The sequence below is a fragment of the Melospiza georgiana genome, chromosome 1 (assembly GCF_028018845.1).
Source record: "Melospiza georgiana isolate bMelGeo1 chromosome 1, bMelGeo1.pri, whole genome shotgun sequence".
NCBI lineage: Eukaryota > Metazoa > Chordata > Aves > Passeriformes > Passerellidae > Melospiza > Melospiza georgiana.
In genome coordinates, this window is record NC_080430.1 from 145,617,285 (window position 1) to 145,635,211 (window position 17,927).

Below are 17,927 nucleotides of genomic sequence, written 5' to 3' on the forward strand. Positions count from 1 at the left end.
CCTTTTACCACAGAAGGACAAAGAGAGAGGAGTGGCAAGATGTTCCAGTGGCTTAAACTGCAGTGACATAACAGTTATCTAAACCAGTGAAAACCAGGATCTGTGCTAGCTCCATGGTAGTTTTGTGCATGTTGATTCCAGAATTATTTTGGGATTTTTTTCCTAACCTTTTGAAATCTTAAAAGGAGAAATCTGTACATTTCCTGGCTAATGTAAACCTGATATCTGGGATTGCTTTATAGTGACAAAAAAATCAAACCAACCCAGACTGTTTAAACAGAGGTCCAGTGTAACATTTCAGATCCATTCATGTCACCCCATGATCCCACATCAGGGCAGTCCTGTTACTAATGTAGGAGGAAGAAATGTAGTTTATTGTTCATGTGGTTACTCACTTTTCTGTCATTTGAGGTACAGAACATTAACACAATCTCACTGAATGAGGTAAAGGTAACCCTTCTTGGCCAGGATCTCAGCTGTTTAAACCTGAATTTGCTGTTTCCTAAATGGACTGGAAGAAGGGAGAAAGTGGTAGTAACAAGATGGGATGGATGAAATAGCTGTTTTCTGCAGGAAAATAGTTCAAATATTACTTTTTCCATGACTTCCTGAAACCTATGGTTAAACACTAAGGTTAAAAGGACAAAACTGTAATTACTGTACATGCAGGAGGGAAGGGACATTTCCCATGCTGTCCCATAAGGTAATTGCTCCTGTCCACAAGGAGGACACCATGATTCATCTTCCCTTAATCCACATCATTCCTCTGTATCCTGGTACATTTCCCATCACTATCTGAGCATCCTGAGCAGAAGCAAGGAGGAGCTGACCAGAGGCTGCCCAGCTGTTGGTGGTGGATGTGCCAGAGCAAATAAAGCAGTGGTGACATTTTTTAGAACTTCGCTCCTTCCTAACATGAGAAACTGGATTAATTTGTGGAACAGAGAGAAGACTCAGTCAACTTTGCTGAATGGATTTTATATTTCTATTGCCTGTGCTACTAGTTGGGACTAACACCTAAGGAAATATTGAATGAAAGCATAATTCTCCAAAGACTGCAGTCCAATTCTCAATTGGAAATATCTTACTGGGAAGAAAATGTACCAAATCTGCTAAAAATTTTAACTTTTAAGTAGACTTTTTTTTTCATTCAGATGCAATTAAAAACTTTATTAATAATTTAAATCTGAATTATGTAATGTGGTGGATTAGGGCATGGATCTTATTTATTTTCTTAAATTGCATTTAAATTGAATTCTACACTATCCTTATAGTTTTTCTTTGTGGCTGACAAGTGTGAAATATAAAATAATAAGAGAGTTTATTTTCTGGATATGGGTTCTGATTCTGGGCAGTGTCCTTTTACACCAGTCCATGCTTGGGCCTTGTGTGATTAAATAGCACAGTAAGGCAAGGTGAGCCACTGACAAGTTTGCTCATTCATCAAGTTGTTTGTGATCAGGCTGTTTCCTCCTTTAACCAAAAAAATTCAGATTCTTTCACCATATTATTTTATCTTGTATCTTGAAAAGATTAATGATCATTCATGACTTCTGGGACTTTATGCAGTAATTAATTTGATATCGGAGATCTTGAATTTCTCTTGCTCTGGGTCTGTGTCAGCTTTGCATGATGACTGCACTGAAAGAAGTATCTTCATATCTTCCTTTTCAGCAGATAATTATTTGTGGATAATTTGGTTTTGGGGGTTCTATCTTGTGTCTCTGTGTAACTCCTCATGAGGAAATGCAATCTTGTATTTCTGTTTTAGCAAGCATTTGTTATTTCTTCTTCAAGATTACCAGTGCAATACGGGCTTAGGTATACTTCAAGTAGAATTTTTCTTTTCCAGTTGGGATAAAGCTCTCACTAATCAGCCTTCCTGAGGACTAGTCTCTCATAAATCAAGTACAAATGTCTGTTTTCCAGTGGAAGTTAGAGTGTTGATGGAGAAGTGAGCCCCCATGCTTTCATTTCCCTGCTATTTTTATTTCCTTTCAGTCAAATGCACATAGCATTGCAGACCTGCTGTCGCTGCACTGTCATTGCAAGTGAGACTATCAAGGAAAGTCAATGAAATTATTTGAGACCTGTGCAGTTTCACTCCATAACATCAGCTTTCAAGGAGTATTCTCCCATTACCTTTTCTTTTAAAACTTATAACTTACATCTCAATGTAGACTGAAAGAGAAGTTAATGAGATCATATTGCTGTTGAGGAGAAGCAAAGACACGAACCATATTTAGCTCTTAGAAACAGTTTTTTTAAGAGGGATGTTTAAAACAGAGAGTTGAAAAATTACTCTTGACTTGAAATAAATATTGCAGCTGCATGGAAGACATCAGAGGGATTCTATGACTAAATGGAAGGAACATATCTACATAAATATAGATATGTATTTTTTGAATAGAAATGTAAGTTTATTAATATGCTCAATCACCATCAGCGCCAAAGTAACCTGCCATCTGACAGAAAACTGCTTGTACTCGATACCAAGTTCAACCCAGCCAGTGGTTGTTGTTTTCAGAAACTGAGTTTGTTCAGTGTACATATTTTCCAACAAGGAAATGCAATCATTTCAGCATTATAGCACCTGCATCATGTCACTGTGTATTATGAACTCTAGCTCAGCCCCGCCTTATGAAAACTGAAACAAAATGAAAAAGAAAAACAAAGCAAGAAAAAAACAACACAGGCCAGAACCTACAGCTTTTCTACTTCAGTGAACATTTATTACAATTTGAGTTGTTAATATTGCAGCTACCAAGCCCCAGCTACCTTATGCTCCAGGCTGGAGTCTTTAAACATCAGTGAAAAAGGCTTGATATGCTCTCTTCTCAATTTATCGCCACTCCGTAAGTCGATGGTGTGCTCTATTCGCTTGTTAATTTCCTCAGGCCCAGACTGGACATGCAAAGCTTGTGCAAGATGGTTTGGAAGCAGATTTATTGAATTTCTTGTTAGGGCAGCCAGAGTCTAGGGGAAAGCACATGCAAACAGAATAAACCTGCTGGTCCCCTTGGGTTAAAAATGCAATGTTTTAGTTCATGTTGCATTGCAAACCATTACAGCATTCCATGCAATTCATTCAATGAAATCTATAGAAGTGTAAAATAATAACTCTGTTCCACTAGACACATACAGTACATCAAGGGGGGAATTTTAATGCCTTCTTTTGTACAGGCTGGGAGGTTTGTTGCTGCACTGGGCATTAGGACTATATTCCACTTTTCAAATCTGATATTTAATTATTAAAGCATGCATGAGGGGAGTACACACCAAAATCACAGCAGAATATCTGACTCAATGGTGTGTTTTATTAAATAAGAATGGAAGCTATATAAAACAAAATCCAAAACAAAGGAGTACTGAAGTTTTTCTTATCTCAAAGTCACTGCATGTGTGTAGTTAAGGAACAGATCACTTAGTCAGGAGTGAAGAAGGTGACATTTCTGATTACTTCAGCTTGGGTTTTCAGATAATATGTTCTTCTTCACTACTGGTATATTTCAGCCAATCTACATTACAGTTAGGCTATATGATTTAATTTAACTGTAATTCATATTAGTATTTAAAATATCATCTCAAATGCATTATTCCTTTGGTATTTCAATGACTAATCAAAGGAAAAAATGAAAATACTTTTGCTTCACAAAGGAATTCTAGCAGATATAGTATGAAGGGTGTTTCAACTTCAGCAAAGAGATAGATTTTGCTTTCATAAAGAGAATAACTCATTCCCATTTCATGGTGCCATTTCATGGCACAAACCACAGTGAAGCAGCTCTTTCCCACTTGAATGGGAAAAGAAACTCTACTACTGTAATATTCCCAAGGGTTAAGAAATGTTAATGAATGGAAAGGATGTGAAACTTCATACATCATAGCATAAGACATTTCAGCATTATTATGGGTGGGAAATAAAATTCTGCCTGAGAAAAGTTATTCCACAGGTCCTTCCTGAAAAGACCTTCAGCTCTGTCTCCTCTTGGGCATTGTTGAATCAGGAACTCAGGATGTTCTGTCATCAGATGCCCCTGAAAAGCCAGGGGTGATACAAAAGAATTCTCTGATACAAATTCTTTTTTATCACAGGATTACATTGGGCAAATGCTATAGGCAGGTTTCCCTTGATAATATTCAAACTATAGTAAACAAACATATTCTAATGAATCTGGGCAGCACATTAAAACACAGGAAGGGTCTCAAGTACCCACTGCCAAAGCCCAGGTGACAACTTTCCTTACAATCCTAAAATCAAGTCTATGGACTCTGTAGTCACAGATAGTATTTCATATTCCATCTTATTAACAGTAATTTAAGATCCCAAAATACAGGCAGAAAATTTTCTCTCTGTTTTAAAGTGAAAAGAAGTTTTCCTGTTTGTTTAGTAGAAAAAGGGTTTCAGTAGAGAAGGTTTGGGATGACACTTAACTTGAATCCTCCCTTCTCCTGTCTAGCAAATCACTATTATCAACATTAGGAGAAAAACACAGTATAAAAGAAACTTTTCTCATGCTCAGGTTTCAGATATGTCTGAACTCATATCTTGACCTGGGAAGAAACAATCAAGGCAAGTGGATAAATGCTATATTATTACACACTGTGACACTACTTTAGTTTAAGTACTCCTATCTCTTTTAAACTGAGCTAGGAAGAAAAGCTTTTATCTATTTGTGGTGTCTGAAAGGGCATGAGTGTGTCTGAAGTCCCTGCTAAAGGATAAGATCACATCAGATGGTGGTGTGTAAATTGATTCCTCAGAATTACATTGTATTTCTGTTTCTGCACTGGAAATAAGGGTGGAGAACATCCCTGATGTTTTTGATGAGCATTTTGTTTTATTTATACAAGGAAAATAATCTCAGTTCATCCTGTTAAGCAACTATATTTTGGTTAAAATTCAATTTTAAGTTGTGATTGATATGAAGGCTTGTCTCCTTGCTGAATGTATGAAGTGTTTTACATCTCATGGTAGATGAACATGACGTATCACCACTATGGACATGGTGCCTGTAGTATTTTGCAAAAATAGACTCTGAATTTGTATTTATATTCACAATATAACAAGGAAATTCATATTTTTGTTTCATCATTTTCTCTCCCTCATCTACATGCACATACTTAAGAAAACTGCTTCCTGTGTTTAGATATAAAAGCAATGAAAAAACATCATGCAAATTATTGTCTAAAGAATAAATCCTAACCACATTTTTTCTCTTATCCCCCTCTTTGCTCTGCATCTTTTAAGACTTCTTTATGCAAACACAAAGAAATATTGACTCTTCCTATTATCTCTCCTTCACTATTGTGAGCAGCTCTATGGAAGACACAGTTATGAATTCTCCAATGGGTTTTTGAAGTTTTCTGATGCTGACAATAACCATTGATCATACAAGAACAAACACAAAATTCTTTAAAAAAAACCCCAACAAAACAACAAACCCTAGCCAAACTTGCATCTGAAACTGAAAGATTAATTAAAACAAACAAAAATAATAAACTTCCAACTTTAAACAAATTTTACAGAGACTTTAAAAGATTAGTTTTAATTCCTTTCTGGGAAGTTTTCCTGTAAAAAAGTCCAAGAACACAGCTCTCAACAAGAATGGAAATTTTTAATCTGTGTTATTTAGAAAATCTTAGGAAGGTTTTGAATTACTTTTTTCATACTGTGAGCATCATGTTTTGGAAGGAAATAGGAAAATAAAAGGTCACATGCTTAAAAAGACAGGTTGGAGGTAGGATTTACCTCAAGAGGAAGACACCTAAATGAGGGTGTGTACAAGTTTGGTGTCTCCTTGTTCAGTGTCTAAACTTCTATTTCTTCCAATACACACTCCAGATACTTTCAGTTGCCCAATCACATGTAGCTGTGGTCAGCAGAGATGCTTTGGGACTGGACAATAGTCAGGAGCCAGAAAGTGTGGAACAAGACACAGGGACACCATGGTACCACTGGTCAGTGGTGAGCACAGCTGGGGAGTGCTGGGGCACCTCAGCACAGAAATAACCACAATAATAACAATGGGGCAGCTGCAACACACGGGTACCTTGGCTTTGAACTGATTTCCACCCTTTTCTTTAGACTTGTCTGTCATCTTGGCAGTCTTTTAGTATAGTTTCTATGCTCACTATTAAGCTTTACTACAACCTCTACTAAGGTACACCTATAGAAGACAGATATTTTAATATGCTGTTTTTCCCAATTCACATCCTGACAGGACCATCAGGTGCCTCCACCAGCACATCCAGCGACCATGTTATGCTTTCAGCTACTCCTTTTCTAAGGTACATGGAAGAAATCCAACAGTCATTAATTCATTCTAGAGGAGGAGGTCTTTTCTCTCTTGAAATAAAATAATTTCTGTCCAATTTTCTTTGCTTTAAGAAAGAAGCCTAGACACTTGTTTCAGTACCAGAAACCTCCATTTATATTGGACATGTCAAAATTTCAGACAAGAACTTGCACTCTTGGCTTACCTCACAATCAAAGCAAGGGAACATAGTGACAACTGGGCTATAGGTGTAGTTTTTGCTAATATCTGTGACTGCCTACATAAAAAGTGGTTATTTGTTTCTTACTCACATAAACACATCTACAATTCAGTGATTCAGGCTGTTCATAGAGCACCAGTTCAAGGTAATGAGTGTGTGTTGGGATAAATTGAGTTTAGCTTAAGAATACCCCAGAGATTTCTTTTCACATGCTTCCTAACATAACTAGAGTTAAAAGTAAGATACATGTGATCAATTGCTCAAAATTTGTTGTAATTTATATTGGGTAAAGAAATAATTTAAATTCAATTGGCAAATATTCAAACATACAGAGTGATTCACTGTTGGGTTGCTGCTTCTACAATTCTCAAAGCCTGCTGCTGACAGTGACCTTTAAGCTGCTTAATTAGTGTTATTAAATGCTTATTCTGTCCAAGACTGACACACCTCTGGAAAATGCTACTACGTCCTAGTATAATTTAAATCCATCATCTGAATTTTTTAGCTAAAATACATTATTTATGAGCAATACTGCCTATTGTCCAACTGTAAATTAAAAATTACATAATAATTGAATCATACATGGAACATCAGATTTTTAAAATCCTGTCTCCACCAAAAGGCTTATTGTTAAACTGTGTTATATAAAATTACAGCTTTTCCCAACACCACTTCAAATTCTTTAAAAAAACCTGTGAGAAGCTGTTCTAAAAGTAGATTGTTTATTGCCATAAGAAAAAAAAAGTTTTAAAGAAGCTGTTAAGCTATGCCTACTTCAATTACTTTCAAGTCCTTTTTACTAGTACTAGGAGTTGTTCAATAATTGGATAAAAACGGATAAAAAATAATCCTTTATTTTTTTATTTCTCTTTAATAGCATCAAGATCAGGTTTAGCTGGGAAAATGACCAAAAAAATGAAAGCCTACTCTGCCCAGATTTCTTTGGACTACAGAAATTGGAATATCTTAAAGGGAAAGATATAGAGAGAGATCACAAGATATTGACAGCAGCATGCACCCATATCTCTATTCCTAATGAAGTGACAATATAGAGACAGGTCAACAAAATACAGAGAATACTGTAAGGCAGTGTACATGCAGATGCACAGATGTACAGAACACATATAAAACAGGTGTTTTATAGAACAGCAAACTGTGCAATGCTCCAATTCAGTTTGAAGAGATGAAGCTACTGCTGTGGGCTGACTGATTGTGAGATTTTATCACTTCTGAGCACATTTGTACGAAGCAGAAGACGGTTGACAAAAGCAAGACCTCCACACAACAGTGTTCAACAGACAGTTCAGACAAGTAGGAATAAGGGTGTGCAGCAGAAGAGAGGATCTATCATGTCATTACAGATCCCTCAAAGAAAATGAAGGAAAACTTCAGCTGACCGGGTGTTATAAAGACTCATCAATCCTCCAAGTGCAGTGGGAAGAGTGGAGTCTGAGGGCATTTTAACCTTTGCATCTTTAGTTCCTCTAAACAATAATGATTTTTTTACCATACAAGAATTGTTGGTTCCCAGGCTGCTGCAATCAGCCATGCAGTGATTTTGGAAAATATCTGATCAGGAGAAGATGCTATAATCTCATATTTCTTTTGAGCTACAGATGTCCTTAAAGTCTAACTCATCTGCTAGCGAACTTTAATTGTCTCTAAGAGTATGAGTTTTTAATATTTTTTTTTAAAAAGTGAGACATTAAGAACCTGATTTCACAAGGTGCTTTTTGCTTCCTTCCCTCATATGTCAGTAAACTACTTTATGTGTTTTCCCCTGGGAAAATGCCCTTTCCCTCATCCTTTTAATTTGATGGCCCTATATTGAAGCTGTGCAATGAGATAAACACTCTCACTAGAATGTTCCAATAGTTTAGTAACATTAGATTTATTTTTAATTACTTTGTGGAGTGGTTCAATTAAAACTAAGCCATGCAGCATTTAATTTCAGTTGGGAAAAAGAAAAAAAAACAAACAATGAACCCAAAATCTCTGCTTCACTGGCATTTTCCCAGTTTAGATACATGATTTTTCTGCCTTGAAACAATTTCTTCAATCCTCTGCTGTTAGAGTACATGTTAGAATAAAGGTTAGAGATGAAGTTTCCTCCTCTGAGGCCTCCATTGTTGAAGTGCACTCAATCATGCATTCATCTCAGTGACATTAAAGGAAGTTTGACTTACGTTTTGTTTTCCCACTATGTTATCAAATGGGAGTTCAGGGCTCCAGGATCCCTCTGTAAATGTAGCTCCACTGTTTCTCCTGTCAGAGGAGCTGACAGCCTCTTTCACAATATCTTCAGGTAAAGTCAACAGACTCTCCTCAGGCTGTTTAATTAAATAAGTCTCAATGTTATGTTTCCTCAGGAATTCATTGCGCTCTTTGCCGTGCCCTTCTTCAACTTTATAATCCCCGTTCAGGCAGTCCAGAGTGGCTTTGGAGATGTGAATCCTCCTGCATAGGTGAAATAAGTAGTAGCAAATACTGATTGGGCTCTACTATGCATATGTTAGAAGGAAGTTTTGAACTCTATATTGTTTAACATCATGCATAAACACAAGGCTTTATATTGCAAACAATGAAAATTAAGTAGTGCATTTAAAAACATGAGCTTTATTTGTGGTCAAATAACCTCAAAATATGTTTACATTAATAAGATGTCATTAATGCACAAAGTCCTGTCACAGGAAAGACACTTTAACATCCACACCTGATACCTTTGCTCATAGTTAATAGTTTAATGGGGGACCTTCCCAAGTAAAATGCTATTCTGAGTGAAAGAAAATTGTACTTCAGGGAAGTATGTTGAGAGAAAAATAAATGGTAGGCATTGGAGCAGTTTATGTGAAGGTCTTTAATTTCCTTCACTTTCCTGAGGTAGCTTAAACATTTGAAATTAGTGGTCTGATTGCACCTGAAGTGAATGAGGGAAATAGGAGAACTATGCAAAGGCAAGCAACATAATGATTTCTATTAAGACCAGGCAATGAGTTCTGTAAGCTTTGGCCAAAGTGAAGTTGAATATAAGAGATCATATCCAAAAGAGCTCAAATTTTGCAGTGGTATGATAGAAATTTGGATGTCTTCTATCCAAACCATTTTTAAGGAATCTTCATGTTCCTGCATGTAGGAGAATTGCAGACACATCTAGAGAACATCAACGTGGTTGGCTATGCTATACTCTACAACGCAGCATCATGAATCAAGTGAGAGTTGCTCATTAAGCATTTATCTGGCCCAAATAAAATAGTTGTAGTGACTTTAAACCAGCTGATTTTTTAAACTTCGAGTGTATGTCACTTTCTGAAAGACAGACTTGCATTACAGACTCCTAATATTTAGAGTGACTTGAAATTCTTGATCCTTTCTTGATGACACATAGCTACATTGCTTTTCTCAGGCACCACAATTTGGCTTCTTCCTGCCAATGGAATGGTCCTAGCAAGTCCCTTGGGAATTCCTTTTGTAACTCAAAGGATGCAAATACAGAATTAAACTGCATAATACTATGATGGAATAAAAGACTGTAAGGTCATATATCATGTATATGCATTGCTAGAAAAAAAAGTCCTGGTTGTATTTAAGCAGTGTGAAGTGCCCAGGAGTATCACAACTTGGCACAAACTGTCCATGTGGAGCACTCAATATCAATATCTAATTAAAAAATCAAAAATTTGTATCCCAGTCATTTTTAAGCTGTCTCAAATTCCCTGGTTCTTCCCAGGTTTTGTACAGCTTTCTCTTTCTAAAGTCATGCTGTTATAATAATCACAGAGATTAGTAGTATTTTGTAGTGAAAAATCAGTAAAACTCATTATAAAACCCAGTAAAAATGTCTTTCAAATACAAGCAACTTTTGTCCAGGACTGAAACAGCAAAGCATTTGACCTCTCAGAAAGATGATGAAATTCCTAGCCCTAAGAAATCCAAAAAGGCTAAATTGATTTAAGTAAAGTACCAATCTAAAGAAACTAAAGAAAAAAAAAAAGAAAAAAGAAAGAGAAAGTGATACACTTGTTGCCAAGGTGACTATCTCTCTCTTTAGATTCAACTAATATAATTTAGGAAATAAAGCCTTGAAATATGGATTTTGTGATGGATATGATAGCAGCTTTACCAGAGTATGGAGATAGCTATTAATGTGATATCCTTAAATGGGTCAGGTATTAATAAATAGTTGGCAGATTATAAGTATTTTCTGGCTTCATGTTTTGTACTGCTTGCTTAAAAAAACTTTAAATGTGAAGAGATATCTTTTAATTTTCTACAAATACAGTACATTGGGAACCTGAGTATTGAAGTCAAAAAATATTGCCTGACTTACTCTTGAAAGCATATCAGGCCTGCAGTGTTAGATGATACCTGTCATTGAGACATCATTGAAAATTAATTATTACCTAGGATTTATGCAATTCACTACTGCAGAGTAATAACCACATACACTAAGTAAAAACTATTAGAAAATGGAATCCTGGCAGAATGTCACTGACTACAAGATCACAAGATGTCCTTCTCAGGTGCTGTGGACACATTTTTTTACTCTCAGAAAACTGGAAATTGCCATTTTTTTTCTCAGTGCTCCTAAGAGCCTTCCCCATGGCAGCTGCTCTGGGGTTATGCTCCTTCTGTCAGGTGCAATCTCTCCCTGCATCTCCCAAGGTGGATGGGGCTCAGGGGCACACACAGGCATTCAGGGGGAGAGCAGAGCCCCTTTCCTGCTCTCAGGATGGGTAAAAGGACATTTCCCATCCTCAGCTGCCTCCCTCCACTATGCCCTCAGGAAAATGCTGCAGTTCATCTTTGCCCTTGTTTCACACCCTGAGAGCAGCACCGCTCACAACCCAGGGCAGCTTTCCTGGTGAAGCTGCTCTAGGAAAGGGAATGACCTCAGTATTGCAATAAGCAGGGGGATTTGGGTGCTAGTGGCAGGGAGAAGTAAGGTGAGGCTGAAATGAATTTAACTGATCTATTAAATCTGCTCTGCACACTAGGAAACTCTGATGTAAATCACTATTCTGAGGGACTTGGTTCATTGCTGTCACACACAGGCTTTGTTCTGCTGGCACACTGGTATCCAGGAAATCACTCTGCTCTGGCAGACTGAAAACCTGCCAGGCATTTTATCTGCAGCATTTTATCTGTGCATTTTCTGGGTTATTCATTAATAGCCATACAGCTTGCACACATTAACAGCAATAGACTCTGCTTTTTGCAGATGTGAATGGTGAAACTTAGATTATTAATTTGCTCATGTGAACAAAGCATCCTCTTAGTCATCTGGCCTATCACATGGGATAAGCAGCAGACAATGAAATTTTTTCTGAAATTTTACACATGGGTGACATATGCAGAGTACAGAAGTTGTTCTCAAAGCATACAGAATTTCATTTTCTGCTAATTCCAAGAAGATATATTAGAATAAAGGTTTACTATGTAGAAATGTGCAAGGGGCCTGCATTTGCAATATATGAAGAAAATTTCCTTCCAATTTCCTGGGAACATGACAGCTCTGACAGATCCTGATGTGTGTGTAGGGAGGACAGCACATGACTCAGTTTTGATGACTTAAAATCTCTGTCATTCAAGGTGACAGCACCATTTAGATTTTTTCCACATAAAGATGTCTGCTGATATTGCTTCCAAATTCTATGGCTAAAATTGGAATTGTATAGGTGATCTTTTCTACATTTTTCATCTATGGCAGGTGGGACTGAAAGTGAACAGAAGATTCCTGCAATCACGACTGTTCAAATCTAGGATTTGTAGCTTCCAAACTAACAGGATATATAGGCCATATCAAGCAGAAATACCATTCAACTTTCAGGTGAATCAGCCACATCAGACACTCAGATAAAGAAAGAAACCAGGCTTTTTTTAGTGGTAAACCATGCATTTTCACATATAGACAGGTTAAGATAAATATCTCAAAACATCTACTAAAGCATTAAATTATTTTGACAAATTATATTAACAGAGATCCTGCTGTTCATAACAACTTGCTATTAGACTATTGACCCAGGAAAATATAATTTCTTCCCACAGTTTGTGCATTATAAAATAGAACAAATTATAGCTTTGTACCTCATAGTATCATTTGAATGAAAAAGGTGAGAGAAGCTTGGAAAATCTCATGAATGGTTGACATCTAACTGGGAAATTTGAGCTACCTCTGAGGACTATGAGGGCTGAAAACAAAATATGGATCTTTTTGAGAAAATCAGGATAACAAAGAAAAATAAATATTTTTGTCTTGTCTTTTCAAATGGCTCTACAAGCAGACCATTTCTACCTTTATTGGCTATAGCCTCACTAATCCTTTCCAACTGCAAAATAGCAAAAAAAAAAGGTCACAGTTGATGAAAGGATGTAAAAGAGTTAATCTCTTGGCAAGATTAACAGTGCAATGTTTTGGCAATGTTTTCTGACTGTGGCAAATACACTTTGCCTTACCCAGGAATTCCACCTGACTCGAGTTTGTTTGCAATATCCACGTCCCATGACCAGACATCAAACTGCCACTTCCTCAGGCCCAGCACTCCGCACAGAACAGATCCAGAATGAATCCCTATTCTCATGTCAATGTCGTGCTTTGTTCTCGATCTGACATATCTGTTAAACAAAACACAAAGAAAGAAAAAAGACCAGACTTATGAAAATATATCCCACAATTTTCTATATCATTTTGAAAAGGGCATGATGTAAAATATGATGTCAATTAGCTGCTAAGTGCAGTCTAGCCTGTAAAATGAAGAGAGAACTTTCTAAACAGCAAAGGTAGAAGTAGTGATAAAATTATTCTAAAAGCCAGGTTATCATTAAGCATTTAATTGCATGCATGGCTCAGTGGCACTCTTCTTATTTCAATCAGACAGGGAAAGATAGAGAGAGAAAAAGATATCTGAGTGAAAATGTTTTGTTGGACTTATTGAGTGCTTTAGCTTGGTACCTTATAAAAGGTTCAGGAACAGTACAGAACTGTTGGAACAGTATGGAACAGTCGGGAACAATGTGGACAGTTCAGGAACAGGAACTGTTTTCATCAAACCTGTCTATGCTTTTATATTCTTGTGTATTTTTTACTTATTTTCAATTTTTTAAAAAATGTTATTTTATTGACTGGGATTTTCCAGAGTTACCTTTTGTCGAATGATTATTTTAACTAGATTTGTTCAGAACACCATTTGCACTGTCATGACAACCATGTGAGTTTAAAATCTGTTTTTTCCATTCTGTGGGGTTGTGATGACAATTTCACCTCTCAAAAATAAACAAAATATGAGCATACTTGTTAAGAGACTGCTTTTCTAGTTCTGTTTGTGTGACAATAACTGTTTGCACCAGAAATAGTCTTAGAGCTTGTGTTCATTAATCTTTAAATTGTGTGTTCAGGATAGGAAAAGCACACTGCTACAGCTGGTCTACAAACCTGCTGCGTGTCTGTAAAGAGCCTCATCCCTGCAGTCACTGAAGTCAATAGAAGCACAGCAAGATCCCACTACAGAGCAGGGAAGGAATAAACAGCTCTATTTCACTGCTCTGAAGTTAACTACCCCTGCCTCAGATCCATCAGTAATGACCTTGACAGGTCCTCTGCAGAGGAGAAAAGGTAAATTGCTTTCTGCATTCAATACTTGGGCTTTCATTGTAGCAATGGAGCACCAGCTCAGTTTGTAAGGGAAAAAAAACCAACCAAACCAAGAGTTCTAAAATGGAAACTAGTTGCACAAAAATGAAAAATTGAAAAGAAGGAATTCATCATTTCCCTTCCCTTAATATTAGGAAAAGTTGGAGAAAGGCAGCCATATGATGTCTCAGTGCAGTTGTTTGCCTACAAGACCTGTTCATCACATCAGGAAACCAACATAATTCATCTAAGAGAGAAAGGTTTAAAATACTAAATCATAAAATAATAAACAAAGAAACTTTCAAAGAGATTTATCTCTGTTCTTAGAGCTTATAGTTTTCATTTACAAATTCCTTCATTGTATGCAAGCAAGAAAACGAAATATCAAAATTACGCAACAATTATCTGTCTCTGGAAGATGGGATATGCAACAAATCATCCACATTGAAGCACTTTAAATGTTGTGAGAGCAACTAATAGAAGTGTGAGATTTTAATGTGTTTTGAATAATTTTTATATGCTATAAAAATATCTAAACTGACACTCATAACTGTTAGAGGAATTGTCACACACCTCCTCACATGATTTTTTTCCCCTGTCTGCCTTTTTCTTTTGTTCAGACTAAGTTAATTATTTTTTCATTTTACATTTGATTTCCTTATTTTGAAATAAAAGATAATTGTATTTAGAGGAATAATTGAACAAAAAGCTTTTCATTGAAAAATACAAGCAATAAGAAGGGCTTAAGTTTAATAAAATGTTTTAATAGCCTTTATTTATGTAATCTTTCTGTATACATGTATAGACACATGTGCTATTTTACTAATTTAATTTCTATTTTACCAACTGTCATGTCCTGTGATGAGCAGCTGAAGGCTCTAGGTTTGTCTGGTTTAGAGAAGAAGAGGCTGAGGTGTGACCTCATTGCTCTCTAACAGCTTCCTGAGGAGGGGAAGGGGAGAGGGAGGTGCTGAGCTCTTCTCCCTGGGATCCAGTGACTGAAAGTATGGGAATAACTCAAAGCTCCATCAGTGAATGTTCAGCTTGGACATTAGGGAACATTTCTTCTCCATGACTGTGGCCAAACAGTGAAACAGGCTCTCTGCTGAGGTGATTGATGCCCCAAGCCCATGATCAAGATGCATTTGGACAATGGGCTTAACGTGTTTTAGCTTTGGTGACCTTTGAATTGGCAGGCAGCCGGGCTAGATGGTCACCGCAGGCCCCTTCCAACTAAAATAGCTTATAATTCTATTCTATTCTATTCTATTCTATTCTATTCTATTCTATTCTATTCTATTCTAGTCTAGTCTAGTCTAGTCTAGTCTAGTCTATTCTAGTCTATTCATTTTAAATACTGTAAATTGGGGTCTGGTAAATACCAGATACAAATGTATCTTGTATGAGAACTAACACATGCAGGTATTCCTGGAGAGACCAGGTACAAACCATGTTGCAACTGAACAATGTGCCCCTCTATTTCCAGAGTGGCCACTAAGTATTTCTGGATTTAACTTTTCCTTTGTCATAAAAATGTGGGGATGGCCTGAGAAGGCTTTGGCATCCTCCATCATCCACGTGGGACTTCTGCATTTGTCCTAAACCTCACAGAGCTGTGCTGTCCACACCACCTCCTGCAGTGCACTGCAGACACTAACCAAGGTCCTCTCCCCCTTGCCTTATCTGTCTCCCAGTCTCCCAGCAACTCTTTATGTGCTGCTCAGGTGATATTTGATCTCAGCTCTTCCCCCGCAGTCAGAGTGGATTTGGCCTCCTGCCTGCACCCTCTGGCTGAGGACATTCTGTTTCTCTGCCTGCTGCAGTGCTGGGACACATGCAGGGCTCTGCCTTTGCATCCTCTTGGCATGCACAGCTCCTGTGTGCATAGGTGGGAAAATAATTGCAGGAGGGGACCTGATTGCATGAAGTAACAGGCATAGTCTGAAATATATTTTAACAGCCCTGTCCAGGACATGAATCAAAGCACAAGAGTGATGTAGTCTCATTCAAATTACTTCATTATTTGCAACACAAGACTGAAAGGAGAACTGCTGATAACCTGTTGTGGAAAGAATAGTCTTCATAAAATTTTTGTTATAAGATATTAAGTTGAACAAAGAATAAATGGGTTGCTTTATTTCAAAATTTCTCTGCAAAGATTAAAAAAGTTTAAAAGTGAGGTGATTTGTTAATATGTAAGAAGTAATGGAGTTATTCTTTTTATTTAAAATTGAGAGTGATGTGGGCTGAAAAAGATTTCTGAATTATGTAAAGAAGGGGATTTAATCATGGTCAAATCTAACTCTCTGGCAGCCAGACTAGCACATATTTTAGGAGGTCTTGTTTACATACAGGTATAAGAAAAAAAAACCTGAAATAACAAAGCCTGGGTCAATTTCATCAGTAGTGGAAATTCTAACTTGTTGAGAAAAAAATATTGTCAGAAATAATAGCATGTACTAGATAAAAAATTGTAGAGAAAAAAATTAAGAGAGTCCATTTTGCAAAATCTCAGGTATTCCACATCTATTTCTTCTCTCTCTTAAATTTATTCAACTGTCAATGAAGCTGCTAATTAAAAAAAATATATTTTCTTCAACTACTTTGCAGGCTTTCTGCAGAGACATTGACAAAGTGCACGCACAAAATGCATTATTGATGATCTCTAAAGCAGCCCTCTTTGCCTCACAAGTGCTTTGATACCTTATCCAGGATGAGGTAACCGCGACTGGTGTTATTTTTGCCATTCATCTCATTTCAGTCTAGCCACAGATAAAAAATTGCAATGATTTTAATTGGATCTTGGCATTTCCTCCTGGTCAGCATTCTTTGATGGGTATTTGATTTTTATAGTGTTAATTAAACCTTTCTTATTTGCATGAAGAAGGTGAGCCAAAAGTCATAAATTTGCTTTTGAGCCTTTTCTGTAGCTGCGAAAATCTGAGTGCCCTGGAATTCCAGCCCTGGAGATTGAGAGTGACACACAGGCTGCTTCTGTGCTGGCCAGTTCAATTGTGCAAGGTTTTGACTATGCTTTGAGATACTTAAAACAATCCAGAATGCTTTTTCATTCTCAACAAGCCCTTTCACATCCTGTTCCAGACCATTTCTAGTAGGCAATTTGAATTCAACTGCCTGGTTCTGGAAGCAAAATGACTTCAGAAGAGTGGAGTTGGCCAGTCTGCTCCACTTTTTCTCAGGGATGACTAATATTCTCTGGGATTGTTCAATTTATCCATCAAGACATGGTCATTATCATCCTCATGCAGGTGAAATATGAAAGTCCACGTATTCTGGTTGAAGTAAATAAGGGTTTTAGCTGACTCTGCTGAGAGCAGAAGGATGGATAGGTGATCTCCTGTGTCTCCTGTTAACTGAAATGTCCTTTGATCATAAGGTTCAGTTATATAGAGAACATTTTGGTTAGACTCAACAGAATTATGGAATTTTCCTGAAGAAATTAATGTCAGCTTTTTGATGCTGACATGACAGGATAGTAGATGAAGTGAGGTAATTGATCTTTTCAGTGTGACTCTGGGAACTGTGTCATGCCCATGAAGGAGATATCCATTATTTTAGAAAAGCTTGGTAACAGGATGCACTAAACTACTGAACACTTTGAATGGTACAGTGCAGGCAATGTGACCTGTGGGATGTAGCATTTCATAGGTGAACTTTACACAAGTTGAATTTACAATTTAATGTAGATATTTTCCCAAAGAGCCAATTTAAAATGGCACCAGGATGAGTTTAACTTGGATTTAGAACTGTAATCTAATGTAGGCAGAACTATTACCTGGAG

At 37.0% G+C, this 17,927-nt stretch overlaps 1 protein-coding gene across 2 annotated transcripts in view; it reads right to left on the bottom strand.

Annotated features, from left to right (window-relative positions):
- ADCY8 (adenylate cyclase 8) overlaps positions 1 to 17,927 on the bottom strand; it is a 115,889-nt gene that overhangs the window by 32,731 nt on the left and 65,231 nt on the right. The window contains exons 6-8 of one of the 2 annotated variants that reach the window (XM_058018360.1): positions 12,952 to 13,110; positions 8,685 to 8,955; positions 2,779 to 2,976 (exon numbers count right to left, since the gene is read on the bottom strand). In XM_058018360.1, the coding sequence (XP_057874343.1) occupies positions 2,779 to 2,976; positions 8,685 to 8,955; positions 12,952 to 13,110 (628 nt within the window). The remainder of the gene's footprint in view (positions 1 to 2,778; positions 2,977 to 8,684; positions 8,956 to 12,951; positions 13,111 to 17,927) is intronic. The other variant, XM_058018369.1, reaches the window with a different exon arrangement.